Source organism: Rhamphochromis sp. 'chilingali', assembly GCF_963969265.1.
Source record: "Rhamphochromis sp. 'chilingali' genome assembly, chromosome: 9".
Lineage (NCBI taxonomy): Eukaryota > Metazoa > Chordata > Actinopteri > Cichliformes > Cichlidae > Rhamphochromis > Rhamphochromis sp. 'chilingali'.
The window spans coordinates 10,253,109-10,269,660 of NC_137936.1; the positions used below are offsets into that span (position 1 = coordinate 10,253,109).

Genomic DNA, 16,552 nt, shown 5'->3' on the forward strand with positions numbered 1-16,552 from the left:
TTCAGCCTCTCAGCCAGACTAATAAACATTCTCCTAAAACCTCAAATTTCCTTGGTGTTCTTTTGTAATATTGCAGCCGTCAGCTTTCGGCTGCTTCTCTGATATGTTATGTTTTCCAACCAGGTGGGATGGCCGCTGGCTTCAAATAGTGTGATGCTCCTGAGCCTAAAGCAGATTCTTAAACATATTGTTGGTCTTTTCTCTTTCAAGTCAAAATCTCCGCTGTAATTTAATCGACCGCACAGCTCTCTGACATTCAGGGCGTGCATGCATCTGCAATCTGTTACCCATAAACCATCTCTTATGTGTGTTTGCAGTGAATAAAAAGCCTTCAGAGTCACAAGAGGTGCTTTCAGTTTTTAAATTACAGCTTTGTTTATTTTGACTTGTAATGAAATGTATTGCAGTTTGTAAAGATTAATGACGTGTGAGCAGCAGCTCTTATAACGCTTTGTCAAAGACTACTTGACCTTTAACCAGAATGGATCAAGCTGAGAAAGTGCTGGCTCTCTTACACTCGTGCCAAGAACTGTAACACAAGCCCGATTGAATCGAAACATTTTAACTTGAAGCAGAGGCTCAGTACATACAAATCAGTCCAGATATCTGGCAGGAAGGTATGCAAAAACACAGACGCACACAATGGGAAAAGGCAGAGTCAAAAAAACCCACTAGTAACTAGGTCAAATTACCTCCTGGAGAACACAAGGCTGAAACACTTGACACAAAGGTACTGAGACTGGCACCGAGCGAGGGGAACGTAAAGGGCCCTTTTCAGTACGCTAACACATCTCCTCTCTTTACTCACTTGCATCTCTTCCTCGCGTTTTAGCTAATCCCAGCAAGGATGAGAGAGAGGTGCAAGAAGGAGATGCAAAGAGAAGCGATAACACTGCCAGATGAGAAATTCTTTGTTTCCATACTGCTGATCTTAAATGACATCGCTTATTAATGTCATGCTGCACAGCCGGATCACCTGTCACAGTGACTGGTACAAGTAACCACAGAGCTCTCTACAAAATGCAATAATTCTTTACTCATTAGATATTAAGTTGAATAACTGTGACTTATTATTAATAGTAATGTAACAAATTAATGTGTGGATAAGTAATAATTTCTTTCAACTTCCTAATTGCATTGTTGTTACGTAAGGATAAACTGTGCCTGTGTAAGATTTGTCACACACACAATAGCTTTGAGCTGTGATCTGTGTATCCTTGTACACTACAAAGTAAGAAATAAAGTGAAAGCAATATATAAATACAGTCTCTGGCCTCATGTGGAGGTGTGTGGCATTGATGTAAGATTTCCACAAAAGTAGTGTCCTCGCTTTCTTTTGCAGGACCTCATCTTGGCTCGCGGTCTCGCTCCCTGATTCCTTGTGCAGCATTTAAAGACTTGCACGATCCCTGATGGTGAGGGAGATGATGACAGGACATAAAGCTCTGGTAGAGTGTGAGAGGAGAGTGACACAGGAGGTGACAGCACCAGCAGGAAACATGGTGACAGGATGAGATGGCAGGTGTAAACAATTAGAAAATAATAATTAGCACCTAAAAGCAAGAAAAACCAAACCTTAAACAGCAGAGTGGGATGGAACAGGATCCCACAGCTCCCACTTTTACCCACCTGTGTTTTAAACACCCAGCTTTCTCACAGTACCAGTTTATATAAACCCGATGACATCATCTTGCTCTGCTAGAGAGAAAAAAAATATGCAACTGTTTTTGTGGGTTAAGTAGTTCTCACAATGACAGGTTAACTGATCTCCATGTGTAAAATCAGTGTGGTGCTCCTCTTGAGAGCCAGCTAATGCAGCCGTTATTAGTACACATGATTCAGCCAGGACACTTTTGGAGCTATCCAAGCTTTGAAAGTACTCTTACTGACATCTCACCAGTGTGCATTCAGCGAATGAATCTGACTGTTTTTGCAGCTGGATCCCTGGATGCCTGAAATAACTTCCCTCCACTTTGCTATTCTCTTGCTCGCCTGCATAATGAGCAGCCTTTGCTGCCTGTCCTTCGAGCACAGGCTTCTGCCTTTGTGGTCCTGGATGAAAGTCGAAAGGAATAGATCAGCAGACACGGCTGATGTGCTGTGACAAAGAAAATATTTTTGAATGGTTCAAATGGTTGGACTGAATTCCCCGTTTCCTCAAAGTGTTGTGGACACCATTAGAGGCTCTTGTGTGAAAACTCCCAGCCCTGCTCATCACTCCCGCCAAGATTCACCAGGCTTAAGGCTTCTCTCTTACCTTCCTTACCTCTCAACCTCTATTTCTCCTTCTGGCTCTCTGCCTGCACTGCCCGTACTGTACTGTACAGCAGCCACTCTTTGCTGCTGAAACGAAACCTCTATCTTCCCTCCACTGATTAGAATTATTATCCTCTTGTATCGTCCATCCCCTGCCCTCTCGCTCCCCGACTTCCCCTTTATTTTTTTCTTTTAGTGGTCTTTACAAACTCTCTCACCACTATGCTCCTCTTTTATTTCGTTTTATGCCCTGCAGTTTCCACCTTTCCTGCCTGTCTTTGTGTGCACCTCGCCAGTCCTGCTATTTCTGTCCATCTCTATCCTCCTTTTCCCTTTTTCTTTTCTTTTTTTTTAAACTCCGTCTTCTCTCTAATTGGAAGTCGGCTGTTGACTCGGACTGATTAATGTTTAGGCAGCAGATAGACCTCACCAGTGATCTCTGGTCACGTGATTGGAATGGCCAACTATATATAGCTGCCTGCTACCAAATTTTCAGGTCCAACGATTTTAGCAGGAAGGCAATTAGGATTTGGTATTAGTGTTCAAATTAAATCGGAATTAAGCAGGCTCAGAGTTTAACCCTTTCAGCCATAGCCTTTCCTTTTTTGGTTCTGAAAGCCAGCAATCATCATATGACTTAATGAAAGCTTCATGTGTGAACATGTGATTTCTCTGGTCCTGTTCTTGTGTGGAAGACTTCAGAGGCTGATTATATACCGATGCCCCTCGGTGGAATATCGCTCATTGTTTCCTCTTTCCTGTCTTTCTGCGGCCTCTCTTCTTTTCCTTGCTGTTCGACGTGACAAATCCTGCTTTGAAAATTAATGAAGTTTGAAATAGAAATCGAGGCTACAATTATCCCGTCCATGCACGGTGTCACAGGAATGATGGTGCCATCTAGACCCAATTACAGGAATGGAGACACCTGTAACGGCTCAGACCCACAGGGGACCGCTGAATCTGCCACCGATCCGGCGGCTTCCTAGCTTCAGCTGAAACATTTAAATTTATGCTTTGGAAAGAGTCCAAGTCAAGCTTGGTGTTTCTACTTCTGCTTTAGAACATACATGACACGTGACCAGTTTGATTCACTTTTGATATGACAGTTGAACATTTGTGATTAAGTGCCTGCTCAGCACGGCACCGACCACCCACCACCAAACCCACTGAGGTAAGATTAGTCGCTAAGCTACTTTTTTGATCCCCCTCACATGAAAGCAGTGGCATGTTTTTAAAAGAATCTAAATGAATATTAAGTCAATAAATTAGGCCGCGTGCATCACGCCAAACGCATCACCACTCTTCCTTCATTTCTTTTAACGCTTCAGCTCCTTTGTCCTTGTCCTCCTCGCTTTGTGTTTTCCACTACTTACACGCTCTTCTCATTTAACCATGTTTGTGTTTCAGCCATCTCTTCTCTCTGCTTTCCTCCTCCTGCAAGCTGACAGCCTTTTTTTTCTCTCTCAGCGGCAGCAGCAACGGCAGCAGCAGCAGCCTGTAAATGGCTGCCTGATGGAAAGTGACATTTTCACAGAACCCTGAGAGGGAGGCGAGGGGATCTCTCCTCTTTCCAGCACCAAGTGCTCCTAATTGCCTGGTCACATTTGTGAGCCCAGCTGACAAACTCGTGCAAATCAATAATTCTGCTCGGGGAAGATGCAGGGACACAGGGCCTCTCACCCTGAAACATGCTGAGAGGACACAAACACGCACATGCATACTAATGCATACGTGTGCCTGGAAGGAACTGTGGGCTCATACACACCCTTCCTGCACACATCCTCGTGAGCACTCCCTCTGCCTCTCTACCTCTGTGCTGTCTGGCTTAAATGGCAGTGTTTATCTGTGATTCTAAGACAAATAGGGAGAGTGTATTGAAGCATTAAGGGCAGCGACAGCGCTGCCGAAGGCTGAAATAATGGATGGTGGAAGTAGCAGAAGACCCGGTGCTCATTACTAAATGGACTCTGCAGAGGTGGAAACTTTGCCCCGCTAGTTTGAAATATATAGACCACCAAACAGCGCAGCTTTAAAATGGGAGCTTATTTAACAGGTTTTGTTTGTGTGTTTGTGCTGTGCTCTGTAATAGCTCTGACTCTAAAAGATGTTTGCCAAAGAACAGTACGCCACAGCAATTTGGAAAGTCTTGATTGACTTGTTTCAAGTTTTTGTGTCTTCTGAGTCTTCACACGCCCGACTTCCTTCTCTTTGATACTTCAGAAAAAATCTTTAACAAACAAAGGCACTTGAAAAGCCCTTTTTTAAAAAATTTTATTTTAATGTATGCCTGCTTACTTTTTCTTTTTCCCAGCCTGACCTCTTCTAGTCAAGCCAGCATAACGCGTATATCCGCTACAGTTTTGAATCTTTCTCTCCGCAGGCTCGTCTGTGATGCAGGTTACCGCCACAGACTCGGACGACTCCACCACAGCGAACGGCATGGTGCGCTACCGCATCCTCTCCCAGAGCCCCCACAGCCCCATCCCCAACATGTTCACCATCAACAGTGAGACTGGAGACATTGTTACGGTGGCAGCCGGCCTGGACAGAGAGGTCAGTGTAAGCTGTGCGTTCTGTGCTCCCGTTACTTACATCGAGGATTCACTCTGCATCTCATTTGTGTCCACGCAATAAAACAATTATGAAGGTTCGGTTATGTTATCCATGTTTAGTCACATTCTTATATACTACTAAAGAATAAAATGTTGTTACTTTATCTGTTTTTCTACCTAATTTTCTGTGTGTTCATCAAAAACAGTCCCAGAACAGTGATGGGCCTCGAAATTAGACTATCACTACTTATTACAGCAACATAATAAAGATTCAGCATTCGCGAGCACACGAGGTGCCCACTGGGGTGCATGTAATGTAAAGTTTATCATCAGAGTGTGTACACAGTGCTCTGTGCGGATGTCCTTTTGCCCTCCACTTTGTTGTGGCAGGCAGCCATTATATTACAAGGGCACCGACTGTGTGTGCTTCCTCCAGCACATTGCAGCACATTAAAAAATAGCGCAATAAGAAAGGCAACCATCCCCTCCTGTCTGTGTGCATTTTTGTAAGGCAGTATAATCCCATCCCCAACTTTTAATGGCATTTAGTGTGTGATCTAGACTCAGTCCACATAGCAAGGTAAGCGGCTTTGTTGTTTAATGCAGGCCTAGGCGAGACCTACGTTATCCCATTTTGCCAATTGTTTAATCCAGATTTGCACAAGTTCATACTAGACTTTACTAGTTGTTTAACAGTTGCTTAACTTTTACAATGAGCTTCCTTGACTTCTATATGCATACTATGCTTTTTTTCTGAAACAAACAAATGTATAAAGACCAGAATAAATAAATCCACCTGCAAATTCCCAAAATCTAATTTTAATCGCAGATTATAACAAAGCCTTTAAAAAAAAAAAAAAAAAAACAAGTCAGCCGCATTCCCCCTTTCACAAATGTCAAACCGAGCACAAAATTACCTCATTAATTTTGATTCATTTGCGTGTCTGCTTATTGTGTGTAAATAAAAATGACCGGCAAGTATCTCAGCACGCAGAGCAGGGCAGGCATAATGGGCGCGTAAATCCAGCACCTCTCTGCTGACGAGGTCGCAGGAGTGTTCTTTTCATTGCCTTCGTTTGCCTCATCCGCTGTTGCCGTGTCTGTTGCTCGCTGTGGTACTTTGCCAACCCACACACCACCGAAACCACAGCGCTATCCTCCATCTTATCCTGCTAATGAGAAAGGTCACCGGGGGTGAACTTTTGTTTTTCCCAACACCGGGTTACTATGGGCAGCCACGTTTTATCAGGCGTTTCGTGTTGCAGACACTGTCTCAAACACAAATGCTCAAACCTATCCCCTACACCGGTGCTAAAAATCGGCAAAAACATTCAAATTCATATGCCTTCATTATGGGGGATAATCTCATCCCCATAACTTAGTTGGCTGATTTTATTGCCGGCATAAAAGCACCACTGAGTGTGTCTCATAATGTTTATATTCTGAGAAATCCCACCGGTCCCGCTCAGCGCTAAACCTGGCCAGCCAATACATTGAGAATGAAAAACAGGATTTTACCAGCAGTACAGCAAGCGTATTTAGAGAATAATTATGGCTAAAATATCAAGAACAGAAGCAGGTTTTGATAACAGAAGAGACAATACATCAATGCTTCTTCCTTATCCAATTTTTATATGGAGCTGGCATGGCATGATAGCGTGGCACATTTGTGGGACAATATAAATGAGTCTAGTGAATGCGGGCCAGGTCTGTGTCCCTGTTTCCAACTTGGCCCAGGCTGCGGCAGTAGCAGCTGATGTGAGTGAGGGAAAGCTCATTAATCTGGACACATCAAGCCAGGCACAGTCCCACCTGCCTGTGATCCTCCCACAAAAAACTAGGACACACCTGGGAGTTCACCCACCTGCTGTCAAGGTCATCAACACAAACAAGCACAGACACATGGGCACACGCGCGCATACACCCGTGTCGTAAATAGGCAATGCCGCTCATACCGAGTAAGGAGGAGCAGCGAAAGCAGAAGAATGAGATCCCAGGTGTTGCACAGGGGGGTCTGAGCAACCAGTGTGGTATAGGCACCTGATGTTATGCAGAGTCATGGGCATTCATACTACTTGTATTGACAGTGAATAAACAGTTTGCGCAGCGCATATCCCCGCCCATTTCTCATTCTCATTTCTCGCGCTTTAACTAATCTTCTTCCCTGGTTCTGGCATCTAATTAGGATATTCATGTGCTAATTAAAAGGTGAAGCGGCGGCTCGTGTTGAGGAGAACGGGAGGTTAGCTCGGTATCACCTGCCTCTGACACCGCTTTACTCCAATTATTCTGCCTCACTCACAACAACCCTTAACCCTCCACACACTCCTGCCCACAGGCTCATGAGCTAAATATAAATACAGTAAGCACAAATGTTTTTATGCCATCGTCCACTGAGTTTAAGGCACTTGCAGTTTCGTACATGCATGCTGTTCTAAAAAAAAAATATGAATGAAGAAACAGTCTTCTAATGAAGTGCAGCTCAGATGCAGCAGGTAGCAGAGTGGGCCATTTCAGAGTGCCACAGCTGGCACGGACACTCTCCCTTTGCGCCCTCTCCCCGTGGCTTCAGTTCCTCTGGCAGGCGTAGCTGTTTCCTTTCATTACCCCAGGCTGTCTCAGTCTCCCATGAGCCCTGGGTTGGAACAGTCTGGTGTGGCATGGTGCTGAGTTGCCAGATGCCAGCTCAACATTGGACCGTCTCAACGTCGATTAGGACATCGCCTGGACTGCCTCAAGGACATGAGTGCCCACAGCCTGGCTCCATTAGGATCTGCAAAGCCCAACTGGGGATGTAGGCTGAGAACTGGCATCCGATATAGTCCCGCAGCTTTATCGCCTCTGAGTTGCTGAGTTATGTTAATTCACCTTCTTGCTCTGGAGCTCCAGAAAGTGAAGCCATCGGAGGATTGTGAGCTGGATGCTGAATGAAAAGTATTGATGCCTGTAGGGAGATGTTGACAGTTTGTAGTCAACATTCAATCAAGAACAGGTCCGCTCACTATCTGCTTTATTATGTGGAGCAACACGGTGCTGAACTGGGCCACATTTGTCAATTCTTTGCTTCTCTAGTCTTCTGTCAGGACTTGTCGTGTCTTGGTAATTTTATTAGATATAAATCTCTAAATCTCACTGGCCTACACATCTGTACAATATAGCTCACATTACCCCAAAAAGTCAGGTTGTAAGCAGACAGAAAAGGCGTTTGAGAGAAATAGAAATGCAGTTTCTCTGTTTCCATATAATGCTGCAATTGGTAGAAGAGGACTAGAGAGACTGAGAAGCATCCCAGCGCATATTAACACATTATAAGGAATTCCAATAATTGCCCCATGAAAGTATGATTTGAGAGAGGAAAAGCCCAAAGGCCTCACATCTTAAAGTCTGTGCATAATATCTTTAGCTAAACCTGTACTAAATAATACGTTTAGTTGATGTCAACAATATCCTGCACACCACAATGTTTCTGTATTTCCCGGCCGTAGATTTTCCTGATTTATTGGAGAACCAAATATTCTCACATCCGTTCTTGTTGAATCAATAAACAGTCTCAATATCCGAAAGACTAGACTCAGGTGAAAGGTGTTTGCCCAGTACAAACTGGGAAGTGTTGCTCTCTTTTTCAGACTGCCTGTTAGGACGCCATTTAGGTCCAGACTGAGATATCTTGACAACTGCTAGATGGATTGTTGTGAAGTCTTTTTAATATCCATTGTCTCCTGGGATAACTGACTTTGGTGATCCCTTGACATTTTCTCTGGCATTGCCAGCAGCTCAGAGTTTTCTCTCATGTAATGAAATATCTCAAGCTCCGTCAGATGGATTTGCACACTACAGACGTTGATGCTTCCTAGATGATGTGTCCCGAGGATTTTGATGACTTTTTCTTTTTCCTTCTCTTGAAGGTAAATTTGAGTTGCATGTATGGCGTGCTCCTCACTGATATTTTCACTGGGGGTGCATCGCTGCCTGTGCCGATCACAGGTATAAGTGTGTAGCTAAACACCTAAGGCGAACTGAAAGTGATATGCAAATCCGATTTTGCAAAGTTTGCACTGAATTCTCACATTCGGCTACGAGCCTTGATGTTGACACACAGCTTTGTTCAGCTAAACAAGCACTCTCTCAGCACACAAACACACCTAAGTCAAGCTGCCCTGTTTGCACAAAGACGTGATTAGAGACAAACCTAAACAGTATAAATAATCAAAACACAAGATATAAGCATGGAAATAAGATTAAAAAGAGCCGTAAATATGACATTTCCACCAAACTTTTTTTATATGTTTATAACATGTTGGAGCCAAAAATTTTGCAATAGCACGTGCATCATGTTCCTGTTTGTTTAACTGATTTCCTGTGCAACCCAACTCACGGAACCTCTTGCTCAGTATCTCTGTTTTAGTCTGGCAGATTGTTATATTTGTGACTCAGAGCATTTGCGCTGATTGCGTAAATGTGGAGGCATATCTAATCAAGTAGCTTTAGAGATTGTATCCCACATGTACCAACATGTACCTGAGTCAGTGTTGCACTGTGTGCTGCTGACAGTGAGTCTCAGCTTGGCTTGTGTCTTCAAACCAGTGTTGAGCCGTTCCTGTCCTTACACCAACCCGAGGGACCTCCATGTGAGTGAGGAAGAGAGAATAAGATGCATGTTTTTTGGTACTAACAGGGGAAAAATGTAAAAATGGAGAGTAGCTGTGTGGACTGCGAGTTTCCGCACGTCTACTTGTAACTATAGATTTCTCTGATTTTCAGCGGCATCGGTGTAAGAGAAGTGAACTGGAGCAAATTGAACTGAACCCAACTAAAATCTAATGAAATGGAATCGAACAGCATCAAATCAAATTGTGTAAATTTAATTGATGTCAGCTGGACTGAGTGGAAACTGTAATGGGGTTCAGTGACACTGAGGGGGTTGCTGAGGTGGTCGCTGGGAGAGAGTAGTCAAAGGACGACAGAAGCTGGTTTTCGCAGTTTTAGGCGTGTACTGGGCCATTTGAGACAGATTGTAAGTGACAAGCTAATGACCCTGGCCACTGGGAGCCCGGTAAGCCAGAACACAATCTGCAAACGACGCATTTACAAAAGCAAGTCCTTTACTCATCTGGTTGCGGTCTCTTTACCCTCTTTAAGTGTGCCTTCACAGCATGTCTGAGTGAAACTGCACGCTCAGATCAGGGACAGTTCGCTACTGCGTGTGTGTTGCTAGAGGAGCACTCCTCTCCACTTGCCTTCCCAGTTCTGACCAGGATTTTCCTCGACTTTGTTCTTGCTAAGATTGCCCCACTGGACCATTTGCCTCCTAAGAGCCGCCAGCTTTTTCCACTTGTCCTGATGGCTGCCTGGCTTGATATGTTGAGTAGCTAACATTGATAGCCTGAAGCCATTGCTTTCCTCAAGCTCCGATATAGTAAACTTACCTAATTTGGTCCCTGTGAAAAAAGGGATTGAGTGTTGTTGTTGTTGGCGGAGCTCTGTGTGCAGGTGTTTCTGTGACCTCTGATGGTTTTAAGCTTTTGCAGATTAAGTCAGTGACACTCGAGAACAGCAAGGAAGTCTGGACTGTTGCTGCTGGTCAAGCTGTACTTCCTGCCAGTGTTGGACTCTAATCTAACAGAGAGATTTTCTGTTCAGTGCTTCCATAGGACTCATTAGAGAGCCTTTTACTGTTTTTTTTGGGTAGCCACTGCCACTTTTGGACAGCAGAAAACGCTTGGCTGTGTGCGCGTGACTACGTGTGTGTGTGTGTGTGTGTGTGTGTGTGTGTGTGTGTGTGTGTGTGTGTGTGTGTGTGTGTGTGTGTGTGTGTGTGTGTGTGTGTGTGTGTACGCCCAGCGTGTAAGTGTCTGAGTGTCCCACCTGTTCCCACTCACTGGAACGTTAGCGGATGTGGACAGATGAGGATGTGCGCGCTAGCAGGGCCATAAACCCACAGCTACTCTCAGATGAGTGATATAACCCTGCAGGATAGAGTGCATCAGCATCATCCGCTACTGTCTGAGAGCTCCACCTGCTGGCTCAGGTCCAGGCTTTTTTTTTCTTCACCTGACCAAGAAAGAACCGTCCATCAAAGCTTAAGCCTATTAGCTTCCTGCAGCCATCTGGTGCTATTTCTAGACTGATGTATGTGACCGGATCTAAATGAGTCTGCAGAGAGACACATTCATTGGATGCTCTATTTACTGAAGCTCTGTATGAGGGGAGATGGTATTGATATTTCATTATGAGTCTAATAAAGGGCAGCCAGTATTGAGTTTTCATTAATAGGCTTGGTTTGGTGCAGATTAACATGTCTGTGCACTTCATAATGACTTGGAGGGATGCTAAATGACTCCAGCTGGCTGTTTTAACGGGTCTGAATGCTTTGATCTAAAAATCAACTGCATCCTTCACTATTGAAAAAAGAAAGAGTGGGAGGGAGAGAAGGCAATGTAGAGATATAGTGTGAGATTCTGGCAGAGATGCAGGGACAGAAAAAAATACACCAATCTAAGATAGCAAAAAAAGATAGGAGGAGATCAAAAGAAGCAGGGAGTGTGCATTAACAAAGAACACACAATAAACCGGGGTGGGGAGGACATGAGTCAAAGAAATTAAAAAGTAAAGAAACTGCTTTCTAAGCAGAAATCTGTAACTGCATTATCTATAGCTACACGGCCTCTGGCTCGGTTTGTTCTTGTTCCCTCAAAGAGTCTGTCATAAGTGCCACTGGCCATCAAATTGCTAGAACTTGTTTCCTCAGCACATATTGTAAAGGTAGCATAGCAACAAATGAACATTAGAGCACTGGTAGAACTCATTCTGGATCTTCAGCAACACAGCAGGCCCTGTGAAACGAACAGTGCCCTGTCCTTGACGTTCATTCCTCCCACAATGGAGGCCTGAGCCAAGTGGATTCATAAAAAGGGAAAGAGACTGCAAAGCCACAACGCAGAGAGGCTTATATGCTGTCAGGGTGGAATCACACTCACACAGAGACCTCTTTCCAGTGCTGAGTCTAGGGACAGTCTGAACTTTCAGCACCATGGACAGTGTCGCTGCAGTGTGGATGTATTCTCTCTGCGGGGTTTTTTTTGTATCTAAAGAAAGCTTCGTGTTTTCTTTTTGTTTTCCTGGTCATTGCACTGTACTGTAGCAGTCTTTACCGCGGTGCACTCTAGGGTGACACCCGCTCGCACGAAATAAGGCCCATTCACCTTCTGGTATTATCCAAAGCACCGTGGTGCATCTTAAAGTGGCAGCACCACCATTAAAATGAGTGATGATCCAACTCCATTCTCTCAGCAGAAAGCCAAGACTTTTAGTCAGTAATGGATGGGCCTTTTAACAACGCATTGCTCCCTTTCTGCAACTTTGTGTGTTTTGTTTGTGCATGTGTGCTACTCGCTATCTGGTATCGAGCAGGTAAAGTCTTTGAGCAGACTCCAGCTACTCAGTTGTTCCAGTAGTTGGTCAGCAGTAAATGAATAAATGTTTACAGCTGACCAACTACTGTAAATAAAAAAATTTAAAAAAAATAGTTGGGCAGGCATGTACAAGAGCTGAGAGGGCTTTCATTCCAGTGTCAGTGTGAGATGGAGAAATACTTTCTGTTTGTACAAGGATTTGATGACTATCGTTTGTCTTTTCCTGCTTGTTTTTACAGAAAGTCTCTCAGTACACCATTATTGTCCAGGCCACTGACATGGAGGGCAACCTGAATTTTGGACTCTCCAACACAGCCACCGCCCTCATCTCTATTACAGACATCAACGACAACCCGCCTGAACTGACAGTGAGGACGGTGAGTCTTGTCTGCGCTCGCAGACTGAAGCTGTACTAGCCTGCTGTATGGGGTTGTATGAGCCTTAATATCATTCTATTTCTGTCCTATTGTTTTCATGCAGAATACACTGAAAAAAAGACCGTGTTGGATTTACTTAATTCATTAATGGACATCGGTTGCACACAACTGTTTTGCTTTGGCAGAAACTTAAACAACTTAGTTAAATCAACACAATTTATTCATATTCAGTAAACCTGTGCATTTTGTGTTGATTAAACGTGATTGAAACATGTTTAGATGAAGTAAGTTGAACTCTTGGAATATTTTAATTGTTCACGATTTCGTCATTTTATTCCAAAACTAGTCAATAGCTTTTACCCCAATACTACTTGGTCACTTAAATACTACATGTTATCTTCATATTACATAATGTTCAACAAAGTCTAGAGTCTGGTTAACATAAAAATGAAATGGATTTACAACAACTACCATCCGCCTATCTTTATCCAAGTTGCAGGGGGGCTGGGGCATAACCCTGAAGTGATAGATTTAAGAGGCAGGGTACGCCCTGGACAGCTCACCAGTCTATCACATAGAGACAAACAACCATTTGCATTCATGGGCAATTTGGAATCACCAATCAACCTAATTCTAATAACTGCATGATTTTTAACTGTGGGAGGAAACCAGAATGCCCAGAGAGAACCCAGTGCAAACTAGCCAGATTGCAGATTTGAACCCAGGACCTTCTTGCTGTGAGGCAACAGCACTAACCACCACACCACCAATCCAGGATTGGTAGGAAAGCTATGATAAACCACAATAAATAGCGATAACATATGTGTGGTGTATGTTGTCTGCTTCTTATAACTCCAGTGATTTTTCCTGCAGTTTGAAATCTCATGTGATCTTGTGAATTTCATGAGTCCAGCAACTAACCACTCTTACTAGATTGTATCATGTCATCTCAACAAGAACAAATTAAGTTCATACAAATCCTACATGATTTAGTTACCTTCACCACGGAAACATGAAATTATTTTGTTCAAATTACAAGTTAGACTTTTGTAAATGTAACAACCACCCAAGGTGGCTGCTCGACTTGACTGAGATAGATGCCTTCCTCAAACCGCGATCCAAAGCTGTTGAGATGAAATCACATGCAGTGGCGAGAGATTTAACATTGCTATATTATTGACTTACTTCACTCGAACATCATATGAACAATTTAATCTACCCTCTCTGCATATCATGTAGTTTCTACACTAACCTTTGGGTCAAAAGGTGTCATCCTTTGCCTTTCGACCCTCATCTGACATTTTAATAGCTATATATTTAGTTGCCATGCTAACCAGCTGTTCTATAGACATGCTGTTTGTTAAGCCTGTAAGTGGAAACGTACGTTCAAACGTTTTTGTTTTGAAAACACACTGTCTGGTCAGTGTCAACAACCACACAGTGCAGCGTTAGCGCTTGTAAAATGTTAGCGCTACCGAAGCATAAAAAAAAGGAGGGGAATGCGACCGTGTACAACACTTTGAGATGAGGACAGATCTATGAGGAGAAATTGGTGCAGAATACAGGAGAGTGACAGGAGATTAAAGAGAGGCAGGAAAAGGAGCTGAATGAGATCAGTTTTCTTTTCCTGCTCACATTGCCTCGTGTAGTTGGAATTTATCTGCAGGCATCCACCCCCAATCCCTTACACCGCCACACTGGCCTGACAGGAAGACACGCTACAGCGGGCCCACTTTTCTAGAACAAGTGCTTGTGTTGTTAGTTGTACATTTGCTTAGTTTTAAGAGTTCGAATGACTGTACGACTGGAACAGGATCAAACGCTGACCACAGTCTGATAGACCTACAGGGCCATGGCTGCGCTTTATGTAAACATTTGGATTTCTATGATTCCAAAGAGAGACAGATGCTGTTTTCAGCAAAGCTCAAAGGCAGAGCAAACAGTGTGTCAGTGTCACACACTGTGATCCCAGTCTCCTCAGCGGGGCCGTCGTCAGCGTGCGTGCCAGTACAGTTCCAGCCGCATGCTCTGATAAGAGCTCCCCAGCTGTCAGAGGTAGAGCTCAATGAACGAGGCTGCCGCTCTACACATAATGGGTCTACGTCCCCCTCCTCCCCGTCTGCGGTTCTGGCTCCTTTACCACAAAACTGCAAGCCCATGTATATACATTTTTAACCCATACAAACTGTGATATATGTTGTTTTTCCTCAGCAGGGACTGGACTATTTAAAGGCTACAAAAAGCCAGAATTTGTTTTAGTTTGCTGAAGCGAGGATGTGATCTGACGTTTAGAAAGTTTCCCAACCCTGACTCTCACCTCAACATCCACACACAGTTTGCCTACAACACTCCTGCACAACTGCAACAATATGTCTGAGCTTGTCAGTAAAGCTTGAGCTCACCATATTTTGGTGTGTGTTTCTAGTGCTGTAATGTATCAGCGCAGCACATTAACACATTAACAGCCACAGCAGAGAAGTTGTTTTCCAACAGATGCCATTTCCACTGCATTGTCAGTCTCTACTACTTGTTTTGCTTCCCAACATGACTTAGAGCGCTTCAGTAATTATTTGTCTATGACAGACCCGAGAAGAATTCATTGCTCTCTGCAGGAGGCATAGAGAAAACATAAGCACGTTAATTAAGTGAAATTGCTTGCGGGGGTGTAAACCAAGCCGATATACTGCATCTAATTTGGAAAAAAAAACAAAACAAAAAAAACACCAAAATGTTTTATTCATTTCACCACATGTGCCTGAATGTATAATGTCACTGCTATGTTTGGCAATATGTGATGAACTAAAAGACAATGCTATTGCCACAGTAGGTCTAATCAAACAATTTAATCAAGTGTACACTCTTGTGAAGTCACAATCAAGCACTGACTCAACAATAATTAGGAGAAGTGTGAATTTTACAGAACATTTTTTTAAGTATGTTTAGGACAATTTAAAATGGGTGTTTTGCCACACAAACTGTTAAGCAGAGTGGCTCTGAGTCCATAGCCTACCTACTGTACTGACTGCAGCACGTGTAGCATCACATCTTCACTTTCTGAGTAATTTATTTCTAAAAGCTCCCTTATTTTACCTTTTTTAGCATAAATTTGTACTTGCGAGATCATAGCTGCCAGGGTTTTGTCTTAAGTCATGTAATATGTGTACTATACCATGTCTTATCAGTATTTGGAACTGTTTTCAGTGCACCATCAGGGACACAAAGAGCTCTTTAGTATTGTTTTGCTCTAGCTTTAAAACTAAATACTGCAGTAGCAGGTTTGTCATCTGTGGAAGTCACCACGTTCCCCCACATATTTGAATATAGTCACTGGCAAGGATATCTCTCTTCTAACTAATAGTGTTTATGGAAGTGAGTAGAGACCAGCCACATAGTAGTACGCCAAACAAGAGAACTTGTAGATGCTCACATACCGTGGAGGGACGTTAAAATTCGTGCCTGCACCTTCAAACTTAAGATATGAAGGATCATACCTGCTTTATTTTTAAGTTTTCTAGCTTCTTCCAGAGGAAACAGACGTGGAGGCTTCTCACTGAGCACTGATAGCTGTGGTAAATGGTTGAATGAGAGCCTTCCAAGCAGTAGCAGACACACGCTGGGTGGCCACGGCCATTGTAGGTTATAGTCTAACTATTTTAATGTTTATGATCTCTCTTGGCTGCCTAAAACACATTTTCCCTGTAGCACGTAGCTAGGATTATGCAATCTGCAATCTACTGACAATTTTACACATTGTAACTTTAAAATGTCAGGTTTTTGCATTTTCACTATATACTGTACTACCACATTAAATGTTTGTATAGTACACAACATTTAAAAGAAAATATGAATTAAAGAAAAAAAGTATGCTTATTAACAACTTGTACAGCTGATGTGTGAGTCCAAGAATGGTTGTAAATTTAGCCCGTCCATCATTACGTTTTCTTCATTGTTTTCC

At 43.3% G+C, this 16,552-nt stretch overlaps 1 protein-coding gene across 4 annotated transcripts in view; it reads left to right on the plus strand.

The window, feature by feature from the left end:
- cdh4 (cadherin 4, type 1, R-cadherin (retinal)) overlaps positions 1-16,552 on the plus strand; it is a 228,921-nt gene that overhangs the window by 191,954 nt on the left and 20,415 nt on the right. For all 4 annotated transcript variants that reach the window (XM_080892245.1, XM_080892246.1, XM_080892247.1 and 1 more), the window contains 2 exons: positions 4,637-4,809; positions 12,460-12,597. In XM_080892245.1, coding sequence (XP_080748371.1) covers positions 4,637-4,809; positions 12,460-12,597 — 311 coding nt within the window. The remainder of the gene's footprint in view (positions 1-4,636; positions 4,810-12,459; positions 12,598-16,552) is intronic.